Here is a 17,163-nt window from a genome sequence, read left to right as displayed (position 1 = left end):
GGTACCCATTGACAAGGTTTGAGAACGACTTCAAAACATTTAAGATTTTGGACAAAATATTAGTCCTGAAGTAGACATCACACATATTCCCCCAAGCACAACTCGCACACACATTACCACTGCCTGCAATTTCACAGTATATCCATTTGTTTTGTAATTTTTTTTTTTTTTTTTTTGACATCCTTTACAATCTTTTGCCCTACATTCTCGTAAGATGTATCAATGCGAAGAAGAAGGAAAAAGAAGGGTGAGGGGTGAAGCCCATCTAGCAACACAACTGTACGCTTAATAAGGGCAGCTTGTTTACAAGTTTACCCTCTGCTGATTGCTGCTTCTGTTACTTTGACATCACATTCACTTGCCTAATTTTTACTCAGTGAAAAAGAATTCAACATCTTTGCTGAATTTGTATAAAGGAAAACTTATGCATAGTTAACTCCAGAATGGAGTGCTGCGATTTTTATCAATGCTTGGAAGTGAAGGTTATTTTGATGAAATGAATCCTGAAGTATATTTTGTAGCAACTGAAATTCTCGTCATTATTAATATCATTTCTTCACAGCAGTAAAGTACTACATAATGAAATTATGAAATGAGATTATACATAGAGATATTTATTAAATATCTTTACATAGATACGTTTTCTAGTCATAGAAAAAAAGCACCATGTTTTTTTACAACACATGTAGAAGACAACACACTAAATTAAAACTATGCAGATGAAACAACATGACAATGCAAGTCAGTTCAAAACAAAAACACTGTAGTGTAAAAAATAATGAACAGAATTCAACCTGACTGACAAATGGGAGAGGCAAAATATATTGATATTATTTCTCAAATATTGCATTTTACATGAAAATAAATACATCTAAAACTTCAAATGCATCACTGTGTACTTTTGAAACTACAGGTCTTTGTAAGTCTAGTTACCTGTTACAAAAATACATAAAATTAAATCAATATGAAATTACAATGAATAAGCACCTACAAAGAAGATATGTGACGTAATTGTTAGTCAATATTTATTATTTACTGAAATGTAAAAATATAAGAGCACCATAAGCACATGTTGTGCCTTTGGAAACAGACCCAATTATGCACAATACAGACTGGTGATCCACTTTACTACACCATTTACCGTATTTTTATATTGTGTACTGTCCATAATTCACATCAACTAGGAACACATCCATGTTAGCCAATACTGGCAATGATGGCACCTATTACAGCTACCAATAAAGTTCACAGTACTGACAATTTAACTCCAACTTAGACAACTTGGTTACAAAATGGACAAACTAACAGCACCACTGATGCAAAACAATAAATAATATTTATGAAAAAATGAATTTAAAACCTCAATAGTTAAGTATCAAATTTCAGAACAATGCTGCTTCAAATGATTAAGAAATGATGTGGTGTCTCCTGTACAGGCATTTCAGAGTCATATTATTTACAATCTGAATAAGAAAATCCGTATATACAACTATATACACCATATAAATTTAACAATCTCAACAAAATGGGCAACACACAGTCAAAGGCTTAATGCACAGTCTTGTACCTAAGACTAGCATAAGCCATATCCCCTAACTTTCGTAACCTATTTCACTCTAGTTCCTTAAAATTATAATACTGCCTCAGTCAACATGGAGCTTCCTGGTTATTACAGAACAAGGAAAAAAATATCTATTGCATGAAATATTGTGACAGACATTCAAGTAAACTCATTAGTACAGATCGTATGTCCCTCTGATATAGGAATCTTATAATAAATACATACCATGTACCAGGAAGCTGAGACTAGTTTATATTTAAATCTGATAAATAACTACATCATTATAACATAATCTACTCACAATTTAAATGCTGTGCTAGAGGCAATTTTAGCAACCTGTAAAATACTGTAGATTGTAGATAGCAACTGCACAAGAAATATTACCCAGAACTATATGCCTGCCATTTAGAAGCCCTTCACATACGGAAACTCCAGTTTTTTAAGGGACATGCTTTTCTGAATTGTGAAAAACATAGCTAATTTTAGATGGTTTTCACAATACAAGTAATACATATTCAATTAATTCAAGTACTGCTGTTATATCAAAACTATCTTAAGGTAATCCAAATGAAAACTATTTCCCTTTGTAACTATGCAGCAATTCAACGATGTGTATAGACAACTGACTTCTACACATATTCAACAAATGTAACACAAGACACAACATAGTATACATAGTTATCTTTCAAGATGCAATATAGTAATCGTAACTTTTAAAAAATTTCACGAACTTTATATGAAATTATTACATTGTAAGCACTTCATCTGGCAAATTATGGTGATCAAATGTTGTAACTCTTACCCATAAGTTTTTAATACATCTTCTCATATATGTAAGAAGACATACAAAACAGTAAAATACAGACGGCAGTTAAGTTCAAATTAAATGAGACAGTTGCTGTCCACAATCTCTCTACTACTGTTCGAGAAGTAGGATTTCAACAACATTTGCCACTATTGGACTTACAGCAGCCCACCCTTGCGTCCGAATAGGAGCTGGCTCACTGTCCCCAGTGCACTGCTCCCCACAGTCCCAGCAGGCCCATCTGCTGCACCAACTGCCACTTGGGGCCGCAACAGTGGAACCACTCCCAAATCTGGACGTACTGCTGTTGCTTGACGCTTCAGGGGAGGTCGCAGTGGCCTCTCGTCCAGTGCTCCGGTGCCAGGTCGTGCAGGAACCCCCAGTGCTGGAAAAGGTTTGGGACTCGAAGATGGTTCCTTCTCTTGTGCAGAGACGACAGGTGCAGTTTTCAGACAAGTCAATTGTGCCATTGGACTCTTCAAGTGGTGTCTTGTGTACAGAGAGCCCTGCAGTGCCAATGGTGTGACAGGTGCCGCTGCCGATGTTGTTAGAATCGTGTCCAAGCCAATGCTCTCCAGTCTCTCCACAAGACGAATGCCCGACAGTGCCTGGAAGGATGCTCTGAACATTAATGATGCAGTCTCAGTCCTAATGGCTACACTTCAGATATGCATTACAACTAACAGAGCTAACACTGCAGATGCATAATAAATGAAAGCACAGAAGATGAGAGCTTAATGCCCTGTAAGTGATGGGGTCATTAGAGGATGGAACACACACACTGGAGAATGATTGGGAAAGAAGTTGATAATGTCCTCAGAAGAATCATCCTATTGCCTGTCGTGACTTAGTGCAGTTTCAAACAACATCATCAACAATTCATTAAGTTATGGTAAAAATCTGAAGGAGGTAGGTTTGGTAGTACCTGAAAGCAGTAAATTGAAAATTTCACTTATTTTCTAACTGCTGCGAAATTATTTGTCAACTCCAATCATCGCCAATATGTACAATTATAAAAGGAATGTGCACTTTTAAGCTTTGTCGCTGTTATTCCATCAATAAGACAGTTTTGCATTACACTGTCTACTAGTCACATACCAGATTTCCTCATAGCAACCACCTCTTGAGTAACGCAACCATTCCTGCTACTACACTGATGGGCCAAAGAAACTAATACACCTGCCTTTTATAACATAGGGCCCCACAAGCACACAGAAATGTCACATGGCATGGACTCTACTAATGTCTGAAGAAGTGCTGGAGGGAATTGACTCTATGAATCCTGAAGGGCTGTCCATCAATTTGTAAGAGTACGAGGGGATGAAGATCTCTTCTGAACAGCACATTGCAAGGCATCCCACATATTCTCAATGATGCTCACGACTGGGAATAACGCTCACGACTGGGAATAACGCTCACGACTGGGAATAACGCTCACGACTGGGAATAACGCTCACGACTGGGAATAACGCTCACGACTGGGAATAACGCTCACGACTGGGAATAACGCTCACGACTGGGAATAACGCTCACGACTGGGAATAACGCTCACGACTGGGAATAACGCTCACGACTGGGAATAACGCTCACGACTGGGAATAACGCTCACGACTGGGAATAACGCTCACGACTGGGAATAACGCTCACGACTGGGAATAACGCTCACGACTGGGAATAACGCTCACGACTGGGAATAACGCTCACGACTGGGAATAACGCTCACGACTGGGAATAACGCTCACGACTGGGAATAACGCTCACGACTGGGAATAACGCTCATGACTGGGGCGTCTGGTGGCCAGCGGAGGTGTTTAAACTCAGAAAAGTGTTCCTGTAGCCACGCTGTAGCAACTCCAGACATGTGGGGGCATCTCATGGTCCTGCTGGAATTGCCCAAGTGCATCGGAATGCACAACGGACATGAATGGATGCAGGTGATCAGGCAGGATGCTTATGTATATGTCACCTGTCAGTGTCATATCTAGCCGTAACAGGGGTCTCATATCACTCCAGCTGCACATGCCCCACAGCATTACAGAGCCTCCAGCAGCTTGAACAGCCCCTGCTGACATGCAGGGTACATGGATTCATGAGGTTGTCTCCCACAGCCGTATGTGACCATCCGCTCAATACAATTTCAAACAAAACTCATCCGAACATGCAACATGTTTCCAGTCATCAACAGTGCAATGTCGGTGTTGATGGGAGCAAGCGAGGCGTAAAACTTTGTGTCGTGCATTCATCAAGGGTACACGAGTGGGCCTTCAGCTCCAAAGGCCCATATTGATGATGTTTCGTTGAGTGGTTCGCTTGCTAACATTTGTTGACCCTACATTGAAATCTGCAGCAATTTGCGGAGGGGCTGCACTTCTGTCACATTGAACGCTTATCTTCAGTCGTCATTGTCTCTGTTCTTGCAGGATCTTTTCATGGCAGCAGCAATGTTGGGGAGTTGATGTTTTACTGGATTTCTCATGTTCATGAAATGGTCGCTGGGAAAATGCCCACTTCGTCACTACCTCAGAAGTGCTGTGTCCCATCACTCATGCACCAACTGTAACACCATGTTCAAACTCATTTAAATCTTGATAACTTGCCATTGTAGCAGCAGTAACTGATCTAACAACCAGTCTTATAGCATTGCTGACTGCAGTGCCTTGTTCTGCCTGTTTACACATCGCTGCATTCGAATACAGATTCCTCTACCAGTTTCTTTGGTGCTTCAGCACATTTTGGAAATGTGAAATTCATTTATATCTGAAAATCAATTTCCCCTCGTATTGCTGACCAGTGGACTTATTCTGTGTAGTTTTTGAAGAACTCAAACATCCACACTGGGAAAGTGTTGATGGCTCACATTAAATGCTATGATCCACCATTATCGAAATTTAACATAATATTTATTTATATTCATACTGGTTCTGTTAATGGTAGTGCCTAGCACGACAGATCTATACAGTAAACTGTAATATTGTTAAAGGCATTGGCTTCTGAAAAATGTAGACCCCAGTCTGGAAGAAGTAATAGGGAATGAGAAAAGTATTTTATCGAAACTACACTTGCAAATTTTAGATGAAAGCTGCACTATAAAATAAAGAAATACACATTAACAAAGGAAAGTCTTACTTCACCTATGAGAGATGACAATACTAAATACAAAAATTTCTAAATATAATTAACAGAGTTAGGATAACAGTATTGGCAAAGGTTACTCACCTTCTTCTCTTGCCTAGAAAGTGCAAGTTTGCTCACTCTCTTCGATTTTCTTGAACGACTTGTTTGATCTGCCTCGGCACTGAAAGTTCTCCTCAAGAAATCAGCTCCGCTTGTCAAGAAACCTATACCCAAGAAAATATTACTTACTAATGTAATGTTTTTCCAATTAGTAATTTTATTCCTAAAAATAAACAATAACAGCATTAACACTTAGCACTTGTGAGTCCAGAGCAAATAACTTTATTCACATGCCAAAAAGGTATAGACAGTACAAATATTACAAAAGGACGGATCAGTGTGCAGTGTAGGAATCATGAGAGAAGACCATTCAGTAACAAGAACTGTCCAAATGCAATGTACACAACCGGGTCACAAAGGAGGGATTGAGACACACGGAAATACACAAATTCTGAAAAAGAAGAGATCAGATATTTTAAATGGTTTTTCATGAACACCTATTTTCTTATCAGACTTATAGCAATATGCATCAGTGTGCCTTCATTTAAGAGAGCCATCACTTGCTTCAGTGTAACTGCTTTCCATTTTTGGTTAGTTCCCTTTATTTGCATTTATCAACAAGTAGATAGTACACAGGAAGTGACAAAGTGCTATGTTTCTTTAACTGTGTCTGTAATAAATTTTTTTCTTGTATGATGGGAAACACTGAAACTACACTAATGATTTCTCACAAAAAAAGCACCAACACCACTGACTTACTGAACTCTGAGAGTTCATTTCCAATCATTCATGCAAATTTACAACAAACACTGAAACAGATGATAACTCTTGCAATGTGTGCTTTCTGAAAGGAAAAGTACATAATGTTTTCTGTACCTGGAAATTTTATGGGATTGAAAGGTGGAGGACTTGGTGGAGGTGAGCTCCTTGGACTACCATCAGGACTGTTGCATGGTGTTGCAGTAGGAGAGAAAGTGCTGCAAGGTGTGCAGACAGTAGATGGAGTCACAGCACGGATACCACGTTCATTCAGTAACTTCGCCAATCCCAAAGTGGTCGAGAATGTTGATGTAGAATTCCGACGTGACCGCGTCACAGGGGTTGGAGGAACTGCGGTGCCTGCGCGACTTGGGGCGGCTGTACACATCTGACTCCCACGTACACTACATAAAGAAAATGATGTTAGTTCAGACGCTAAAATGAATGACATCTCAGTTACTAAGAATATTTGGAATGGTTCATTTTAACAGCATTCTCAGTCTGCAGTAATGATACATGCTAGAAAGCAGACTTAAGACCATAACATAGCTTTCCCGATTTTATTTTAAATTTGTTGTACGCAAGATAATACAAAAATAGACAAAAAGTTTTGCCTTTATCGACTAACTTTCTGAATATTTTTCATCAGGACTAATCGTCGCTTGCAAACAAAATTACAAATAACTTTGTTCAATTCTGAGTACTTATACAGGCTGTAATGTGCTACAAAACATGTTATATAGCATACCTCATGACTATCAGTCACTGAAGAAACGAAAGCATTTCTGCCCTCATTGAGGGCTATCTGTAATGCACTAATTTGCAGAAATGACAAAATATTTCAAGTTCTTGGCCATAGTATATGTTGGCATCACAAGAAATTTGAATGCCCTACACACACACTACATACTCATTCAAAACTGAGGTATTAACTATCACAATTATTTCTTTGAAATTTGCATGTCTACCCACATCTTTAGATCATGTTCAATGGCAACAATAATAGAAACTAAAAACTCACAAAAATTTACTGTAGCAGGTTTTGAGTGTGTGACAAGACATTCACCATCTGCAAAAAGTTTGTTCCATTCCCTGGCTTAAGGAATAAGATATTCATATTATGACAAAACTGACTGTTTTCCAAAATCTTCAAAAAGCACACACCTGGATGTCACATTTGTATTGTCATCTGGATGCAGAACAGTGCTGTTCGTAAAAGTGTAGACTGATCCAGTATTTTGGAAACTTTTTCCAGGATTTTCATATTCTTCATCCTCCTCCAGATCAGACAACGTGTACATCTCGAGACCAAGATCCTCTAGTGGTCTGCCACCTCTAATCTTCACTCCGGGGCGTTCTTCTAAGAGCCCACCCAGAGTAGGTGTAGCTAATTGCGACCAGGCGGCAAGTGTCAGTGAACCTTCCATTGGTTTCACAATCTGCAGAGTACAAAACATAAAATAATGCAGTAATATTAACACAACTGGGATTCGCATAGATGAACACACTAATCCCAGTCAATACAAAGCCATTAGGCATCCTCCACCTCAAAAGCACATGAGCTGTATATGGCATTATTGTGAGAAACTGTCGTAGAGTATCTACATAAATTAATACTGAAGGCACAAACTGATTTCATACCATGCCCTGTGAACAATATTGTGTGTTCCAATGGAGCAAATATTGTAGTAAGTAATTTTTCTGGAGCTGTGTAAACAAAATACTCTATGACAAATCTAGTGAGACACTTTACTACAGTCTCTCAGTGACCCAATTAATGGTGCACTGGGGGGAGGGGGGTGGGGGAGGGAGGGAGGGAGGGGGGGGGGAAGGAGAGAGGGAGAGAGAGAGAGAGAGAGAGAGAGAGAGAGACAGACTTGCCTCCACAGTGCCTTTCTGACACTGAAGTTTCATGTCTGCTATTTACAGGAGCTAGTATTGTGATACAGCTGGCAAATCCAAATTTCAAATCTTTGGGTTTCAAAGAGAGACATGGCATGCCACAGGACTGAAGTGGCTCCTTTGTTGGAGCCTCCACCCAAGTACTTTCCCACTTAGAATGGAAGCTGAGAGAGATTCCTCACACACATCTATACTACATTAAATTATAATGTCGTATTAGGGGATATAGTTTAACAATTACATAGGAAAACTCCTGCTAATGTTAGCTGCTCATGGTTTGTTAGTAGTTGCTCCCTTCCACTATTTTAGCCACATTCCCTGACAATGTTCTCAAGGCACAAATTTTGACACACAACATGAAAAACATTCCCCCTGTTTAATAGAAAGATTAGGGCTTAACATCCCCTCAACTGCCAGGTTATTAGCCACAAAGCTCGGGTTGGGCAAGGATGGGGAAGAAATTGTGCTATGTCTGTCTTGAATTTTGCCTTAACCAATTTAGGGAAATCGTAGGAGACCTAAACCTAGACAGGCAGAAGGGGATCTGAACGGTCACCCTCCCTAATATGAGGTCACTTCGCATGGCCTCAATTTCACAATGTTTACTATTACGAGGAGGAAATGAGAGAGAAATTATCACTGTTTGCATTATAAAAAAAGTAACTTTGATGATGTGTTATTTCACCCAACTTTCTTAATATTTGGTACAAGCTACATTTAGCAATACAAAGCAATAAATATATTCATTCCTCAATTTTTCCTTCTATTTGCTCTTTTTTTCCAGTTATCAATTTTCTGCAGTAAAAGTAGTGCATAAGTCTGATAAAAAAAATTGTCAATTTCATTCAGCACTGTAGTATGCAAAACACTGTGTCCTTTTTCTTGGGATTCAACCAGATCTCTCTTCACTTCACAAATGAAGAGAAAGTCAAGATTGCAGTTGGAGTGATTAAATTTACACTTTCGTATCACAAGCTGGAACAAGTGATCATTCACTATTATTTGCACTCTTTTTGTGTGTTAAATGACATAATAGAGACATAATTTTTTGTGGCCACAATGTTAGCAAACACCATATCCACTGAGGTAAGAAAAGCCAACAGCAAAATGGTATAACTGCAACAATTACTGATCACAGTCCTAATGTATGGCTTTAATTCTGAACCAAATTTGACTATTTTTAACTTTAAAATATGAAATCTGCAAAGAATCTGGTTTTTCATAGTACAAACACTGAATTTCAAAATAAAATTCACAACTCTGTGTATTCCACTTAAGATTTACTGAAATAGCTGCAGTCTCTCTGAATAAATAAAAGAAAATGAAATTGATAATTTAATGTGTATAACCATGAAGCACAATTACTAAGCATGCCCCAGCCAATTTTGTGAAACAATTGTTGGCACTTTTTAAAAAAATGGTCAATTTTCTACACACATTTCATAAATGACTGCTTACATACCTGAAGTTTTTCAGGCAACCTCCAAGCTCCACTATGAGCAGAAAACCCACTACTTCCTGTAGACATTATGCTGTCAGGAGTGCGACAGCCATACGGTAGAAAGTTGGGTGGAGTATGCGAATCGTAATCACTGGAAGCAATGGGACCTGCACCCAGAGTTGCGCGCCTTGCTATGATTTCAGCTGGAGTCAAGCGCCTCACTGCTGCTTCCAGGTCTGCAGCACCAGGTACACCAGGAACACCAGTACGTGGAGCACCACTGTAATTAGGTGGGGAAATAAATCCCAAGTTTGGTTTGACTCAGTTTTTCAGACAAATAGCTTCTAACAATAGCTCAAATTCAGCAATAACATGAGTGACTTACTAAATTTAAAATATTGTTTATACAATTATCTACCACTGAAGTAACTTTATTCCTTAGTTTAAATAAGGATGGAATTTTTTAGTATTCCCCAGAAATTTGCTCATTTCTTACAATTTATATACCTTGTGCTTAGTTATGTTTTAACTTACGTGCAGGCCATGAAAGTATAAGGGCACATACTGGACTTTAAAAAATTATTACTTCCTTCTATAATTTATATATGTGATTATTGTATTATACTTTTACCTTGCGAAAATGTAAACACCACAAGTGACATGAATCAGTCGCAAGTGTACACGCTTATGTATTCATAATCACACCACAAGTTACAAGAAATGGGGGAAGGGGGGGGGGGGGGGGGGGGGGAGAGAGATCTTGCTTAACATCCCATATAATAATTATTTTGTTTGGCTCAATGGCCTAATACAAGTCTTTCCATTGGACACCGTTTAGAACATATGTTGCTTCTGGTGATTCTTCACATCACAGAGGTGAATACTAGATTATAAGCAAACTGAAAAAACCACAGCATATTGGCTATCAGGCACACGCTTTACCATTAAACCATTACATCCCATCAACATCATGGTCTTAAGCAATGTAACACATGGCTCAGATTGGGCAAAGATCCTCTCTCGTATCTATTTTATCTTGTTACTCTGCCCCTGTGCCTTACATTTTACTGCATTTGCTTTTAATAATGATCTACCAATTATTGAAATCTCATGATTATTGGTACTCTGAATTGTAAATCCTAGCTATTATCCCATTTGTTACTGTTAGTAACAATGTTTTATGTTCACTTCAAATAGAAAGGGAAGTTAAAACTATGCACCAGATGAGCACTTCTATGCTTGTTATAAGTACTCCTGGTGCTGTTATTTCAGCTGAAACGAAGGTGGTCACTTAGTAACACTTTAACTTACAATAGGAATATGTGGAACAAAAATTTTGGTCATGCACATGATTAAAGTGGGGGCGGAAGGGAGGGGGGAGAAAATCAATTTCATCTTTGCAGCTTAAAGTGAATGGAATATCTTTTTTGATTTATTTTTTAGTTCGAAATCAGAAGTCATAAGAAGTACTTGATTTTGGATTACTGTCTTGGAAAAATTAAGTTGTTTGCAGATTAAGAAACTCTGGAACAACAAACACGTATGTCAACCCCTGTAATCGGTGTGCTGTGCCTTATATCACTTACACTATACCAGTAAATAAGTTAGAACTTACGGGTAACTCTCCTCCGTGTCTGTGGTAGCAAGTGAGCTGTCGTAGTCACTGTGCGCTGTTCCAACACTATCCAAACTAGGGAAAGCACTGCTGCTGCTGTAGTACCGAGATGACTGCAAGTGTGATGCAGCACTAGCAGGAGGTGCAAACGCACTGACACGTGGACCCGATGACATTGTTGTTGATGTACTCATCAGCAATGACTGGGATCGTGGTACGTGCAGTGGGCTGTCACTACTGGAATTGGAATTCCGTGATGCACATCGCACAGTCTCAAAAACTTTTCTGTAGCTCGCCCTGCATCAAATGACAACAACCGGAATAGCAACATTTAATGATAACACAATGATAAACAATGGGCACAGTTTACTGTAAAATTTCACAGAAAACATAATACAACTGTCATTTGTCATTAAAACATCTACAGTATCTTTCATCAAATACAATATTCTTGCTTCGTAAAAAGTTTGGCTTCAAAATTTGATTCCTCACCAAAAGTAGCTCTTCACCAATGGTACCACTGTCACTGTAGCTGCACTGGTTTCGCTTAATGCAATCGTTCTGTCTACTACTTATACAGATTTCACTCAAACAGCAATAAAAATAATTCACATTAAATAAAGCTATCTTTGTCATGTAATGATGGCACTACAAGGGGAGTTTTATTCTAACTTGAAGTTCAACAGGTCCCAACCTTTCTGAAGTACCTTGTAGCTTGTGTTATAAAAACCAACTGACACAAGCTTGCACAAACTATCTTATACTTTCAATATACCACTAGAACAAATACTGAGCAAGAAACAGGTTCACATGCATCTTAAACTGATTTAAAACATCTAGTTAAGATATCCAACAGTGTGCAGTAACATATATTGAATACTGAATTAAGTTTAACTGTACTCACCCTCTATCATTGCCAATGCCCGAGTCTGTGGACAACTCTGAATAAAGTGAAGTCTCGAGCAACTCTGAAGCGAGAGAATCTGGCTGTGGAGTCCCAGTGGAAAACAGTGGGCCACCTCCACAGCCACGCACAGTGGGCTGTCCACGCTTCCGCTGCTTCCGCAGCTGTTCTTGGGTCTCTCGCAGAAGTGCAACCACTTCATTGTAACGATCTTTGCTGTCAGCTAATTCTGATGCCAACTCTGCCTGTACTTCACGACTCACAGTCAACTGTGTTGTCAGCGTCTCATTTTCAGCTCCCAACTGCCAAAAGTGTAACAAATAGTTTTCAGACATGTTTTTCGTAAGTATACAATGCTACAATTATGAGCTGTAAGCCTCCTCATGTCATGAAGAATGAAAATTTACAATTGAAGGGCAGCAAGCACGTTTTAGTAGAATCACCAGGGGGGAAAAAAAGAGCGATATGCAAAGGGAGTAAAAGTTTTACAACCTGAATCACAAACTATCATTGTTACGAGAAATTAGAGCAAATACGGAGACTTACAAGCAGTCGTTCTTCCCACGCACAATTCGTGAATGGAACAGGGAAGGGGGGATCAGATAGTGGTACAATAAGTACCCTCCGCCACACACCGTAAGGTGGCTCGCGGAGTATAGATGTAGATGTATTGAATATCAGTGGATGAATACTGACCTTAAGAAGCTTCTGCTCTGCATCAGCCAGTTTTGCAGTGAGGCTAGCTATCTGGTCTTGCTGCAGCCTGTTTTCATCTTTACAGCGATCTAGTTCTTCTGACAGCCCCTCCACCTCCATGCTACTGTTCGCTGAAACACGAAGTCAAACCTCAATGACTAAGAACATTATCATAGAACATCCAATAAACCAATTAAGATAATTTTTCTTGTACGTAAACATGTCAACTGTACAATCTCACCTAGTTGCTGTGCGATATCCTGCACGAGCCTCTGCTCAGCTGACTCACATTCTGCCGTATCGGATGCTAACTGGCTAGCCTCTCTGCGTAGTTGCTTATTCTCCTCTTCCAAGGAACCAATGCGTCGCTGCATAAGTTCCACATTGATGCAGCGTAACGATGTAGGTGTTCCTACAATGTAAATATGTTAATGATTAAAGTTCATATTTGGATGCTTCGTGCAAGATATTGTGGGAGACTTTACCACTTACCACCTTCAGAGCCTGATTCATCAACATCATTGGTGAGTATCTGGATGAGTTCTGTTTTCTTGACAAGCTCATGACTCAACTGAGTCAGCTTTTCATTAGCTGCTTTTAGTTCAGCTTCGAGAGAAGCAACATTTGTCTCTAGCTTCTGATTGTGTGCAAGAAGTTCTTTTCCAATGCGAGCTGTCAGTTCCAGGTCCTTTTCTTTCTGTACACAAACCACACAGGCATTTATGATGATGTATGACCCACAGAAATCATGACAGTGCAATGATAGGTATACTAATCACATGCATATTATCTGTGTCACAATAAATGTTTAAAATGCATTCAGCATTTGGTGTCAGTGACAATTTCCTCAGAGTGTCAATTAACTCTCCAAATATACTGATATTCTCAATACTGAAACAAGCTGAAACGATTTTGAAATTTTTGTTTTCTTTCTGGTATTTTACTTCGTCAAGAAGCCTAGCTCCTAAGTGGGAAACTAACTAAAAAATAGTGTAAAACAATAATTAAAACATGTTTGAAAAGACAGCAACATTTTCAATGTGCATATCATCTAATTTTTGCTATGGAAGGAAGTAAAGCCTACCTCTTCTAGAAGCCTGGTAACTGCTTCTATGTCATTGTAGGTCTTGGTCATTTGGCTCACACGGTTGCTGCATAGAACTGTAAACAAAAGAAAGACATAACTCAACAACAAATAAACAACAGAAAATTATGGACTGAAGAAACTAATGCACTGCAGACCAACAACACTGCAAGAAAATATGTATTAAGAAATTAATAAGCAATGACAAACGTCACTGCACCAAATTAAAGTGTGGTTCTCACAATCTTTACAATATGCATTGAATGAGCAGTCTTAATGCCTCACTGCCTTGCTCTACATTCTAATCATTGGAGGGATGAAGGAGTCTGATCAAAGGGTGGAACACCATCAGTTCCCACGACGATTTGGGCAAGACGTGACAGCAGATTCCACTAGATCTTTGAGTTAAATGTGATGTCAGGCAGTCTTACGTTGTGAACCATGACAGATAGTCTACTGCTACTCCTGTTCGTTATATTACGATAAATGCAAAACAATGTTCAGGTGTTTTATTGTGCTCATCTCTTGACCTGTGATACTCGAAATAAATGAGGATCCCTAAGAATGCAAATAAAGATGATATCATAAAATGCAGTTTGATAATATCTCCCAATTTCCACTAACATTAGCGCTCTCTCTCTCTCTCTCTCTCTCTCTCTCTCTCTCTCTCTCTCTCTCTCTCTCTCTCTCTCGTGTTCTGGACTGGTGGTGTGACTGGAACAATCTTTAAACAGGAGTTTAAAGAGGAGAAAAGAATAGGTTTTGCAACTATAAAAGAAATAAGAACATGGAAAGTACCGAAACAAATACTTTAAAACTAATTCAAAGTGAAAGCAGGTTAAAATATGCCATTGGTTTCATGAATGTGAAATGCTATATTTCATTCCCTCCAGATTATTATAAATAAGGGATATTTACATTCTGATGACATTCTGTCACAATCAGTACAACGAACTGGCCTATCTGTTTGCTCCATTTTCTCCTCGACAATTTAATCTAAAAGAAATACAGGCACAATTCTAAAAAGGGAAACAATGGTGACTGACTATTGTGTGACTACCACATTCAGCGGCCTAATATTCAGAAATTCCACAGTCTAAGTATTACAGTACGATACATTTCTGCATGCTGCACCTTTAGTTGTCAGAAAGAAATTGAGGAAAATAAGAATTTGCTTATCATTCAGTAGGCAACAGTGATGTAAACAATCATTTTTCTGTGAAGCTACTAGGAAATAATCTATACATCAAATTCTAACAACGGTGGCAAAAAAAGCATGAAAACCTTATAATATTACGCAATATACACTCACAGTCAATCCGCTGAGTTAAAGTGCGTCTCATGGATAGAAGCTGCTCTGCTGAATCTGTGCGAACGTTCAAGGTGATTCCGAGACTACAAAATTAATCCGTCACGCAATTTACAATAAAGCCGATTTTGGGCCTAGTCCAGGAGCATATTTTCTCGCTGGAATAAACGTCTCTCGAATGTATGTGTGTGTGTGTGTGTGTGTGTGTGTGTGTGTGTGTGTGTCTTCGATATTCTGTCTCAGTACCCTCACGCGTCAAATATATACTATGAAACATTTAATTATTGCTTCAAGAGTTTACAAGCGTCTGCTGCAAACTACTGAAGGCAAAGACGTTCTAGTCGCCGGCAAGAATATATTGGAGTTCTGTCTGCTCTTAGGCGTCAGGCGTATGTTTGTATATTACGTCGCGGTCCAAGCATCACTGTCGGATGCTGGCGCAGCACCCCATGTATCGATCCCGCGCCACGCCGTCTGCCCGCACTCTTGCGCCTGCGTCGCCACGTGTCCTCTACCCGTTGCTACTGGCAACTGCGCCCACCCGCCTTCCAACAGGCCAGTCAAAACAAACGACGACATTTCTTCCGCGCGACCGCCCACAGCTTCTAGATTTCCCGAAATGCAATAATATCGTAAGGAAACTAGCGTCCGACGTAAGTCAAAGAAGTGATATGGCCGTGGGCGTAAAGTGGCACGACTCGAAATTTGCCATTCTCGATAATTAAGTGGTTGAGTATGAGAACAACTACATTCAAAGGGAAGTATCCCTATAAGTAAGTATCCAATTTTTTAAGGTAAATTACTCTGACATCTAAATGGTAAACGTATTTCATTGTTATACGTCCGTCCAAAAGGTTCTGAAACTGCTTTTATTCCCGGAGAATAAGTGACGTCAGCACAACAACATCGGTGGCAACTTGGCTGTACACAACAGATGCGCGTTCGACTGTTCAGTTGCGTGCAGGAACTGTTAATTAGTGAGCGTGAGGGGATGGTGTGTCAACGTTGTCACAAACCACAAAGGAGCAACGAACTGTTCATCTCTACATCAGGTATTCAAGGCATTTTCCAGAATGGTTTGAATCAGACAAGGGAGAGTGCAAAGTTTGTCCCACAGACCTTGACTCCTGAACAAAAACAACGAGCGGATGCCTGCCTCTATTGACAAACGCGAAACAACAGTTGTTCTCTGGAAGACGGTGTTATCAATACGAATCTACCACAAAAACATTATGTGACCAGTTCACATGAAGGATCACTGCTTTGACAACATAACAAACATTAATGCCAATGTGACCCGCGAAATGAACATCATCCCAAAGAACTCCGACGTTTCACACGGTTCCCTACACAAGTGGGAAAAGACTGTCTTAACATCTGAAGCATTAAAATCGCAATCTTAATATCTCTCATTTTTTACTAATAGAATCTCGAAACCTTTTGTACTTTCATATTCTTATGTTAGTAATCCGAATATGAGTGGCACCTTTTTGGTACACCGATCTGAAATTATCCTCTACCATGAAATTCTGTGTGTCCAACGAATGATTCAAATACAATATTTTATTCATATAACAATAATGTTAGGATAACGTTAAAAATGTAGCTGTGGATTTGTGTGTGAAGCTAAAAAACTCAAATTGGATAGCAACAAAAATAACCTGCCAGAAATGCCGTATTAATGCTCGAGATGGAGGAACAGGAAATTAACTTGAAAACTTTTATTTAAATTTGATGCCATCTATTATTACTTACATCTGTCCATAAATAATGCAACAGATTTTCGCCGTCGATTTTGGTTCAGAAATTTATAATTTTGTTTGCGACCTCCCTAAATACCCCGCAACAACTCTCATTTCCCTTTAGATGGCAGCGCTGAAGCAAGTCTTCAAAATAGTGTCTGCAACTGAGGT

At 39.2% G+C, this 17,163-nt stretch overlaps 1 protein-coding gene across 6 annotated transcripts in view; it reads right to left on the bottom strand.

Moving 5' to 3' along the window:
• Positions 1 to 639: 639 nt before the first annotated feature.
• Positions 640 to 17,163, bottom strand: part of LOC124799246 (trafficking kinesin-binding protein milt) — a 216,346-nt gene continuing 199,822 nt past the window's right edge. For 3 of the 6 annotated variants that reach the window (XM_047262835.1, XM_047262821.1, XM_047262828.1), the window contains 11 exons: positions 13,942 to 14,018; positions 13,350 to 13,554; positions 13,099 to 13,269; positions 12,858 to 12,988; positions 12,162 to 12,463; positions 11,258 to 11,554; positions 9,664 to 9,922; positions 7,464 to 7,738; positions 6,417 to 6,703; positions 5,583 to 5,704; positions 641 to 2,974 (listed from right to left, as the gene is read on the bottom strand). In XM_047262835.1, coding sequence (XP_047118791.1) covers positions 2,525 to 2,974; positions 5,583 to 5,704; positions 6,417 to 6,703; positions 7,464 to 7,738; positions 9,664 to 9,922; positions 11,258 to 11,554; positions 12,162 to 12,463; positions 12,858 to 12,988; positions 13,099 to 13,269; positions 13,350 to 13,554; positions 13,942 to 13,992 — 2,550 coding nt within the window. In that variant the 5' untranslated portion in view covers positions 13,993 to 14,018 and the 3' untranslated portion in view covers positions 641 to 2,524. Of the gene's footprint in view, positions 2,975 to 5,582; positions 5,705 to 6,416; positions 6,704 to 7,463; positions 7,739 to 9,663; positions 9,923 to 11,257; positions 11,555 to 12,161; positions 12,464 to 12,857; positions 12,989 to 13,098; positions 13,270 to 13,349; positions 13,555 to 13,941; positions 14,019 to 15,253; positions 15,300 to 17,163 lie in introns of those variants that run through there. The other 3 variants (XM_047262795.1, XM_047262801.1, XM_047262812.1) reach the window with 2 other exon arrangements.

The sequence above is a fragment of the Schistocerca piceifrons genome, chromosome 1, assembly GCF_021461385.2.
Source record: "Schistocerca piceifrons isolate TAMUIC-IGC-003096 chromosome 1, iqSchPice1.1, whole genome shotgun sequence".
Classification (NCBI taxonomy): domain Eukaryota; kingdom Metazoa; phylum Arthropoda; class Insecta; order Orthoptera; family Acrididae; genus Schistocerca; species Schistocerca piceifrons.
The sequence above is the reverse complement of the archived record's forward strand: the minus strand, read 5'-3'. Positions and strand labels throughout refer to the sequence as shown.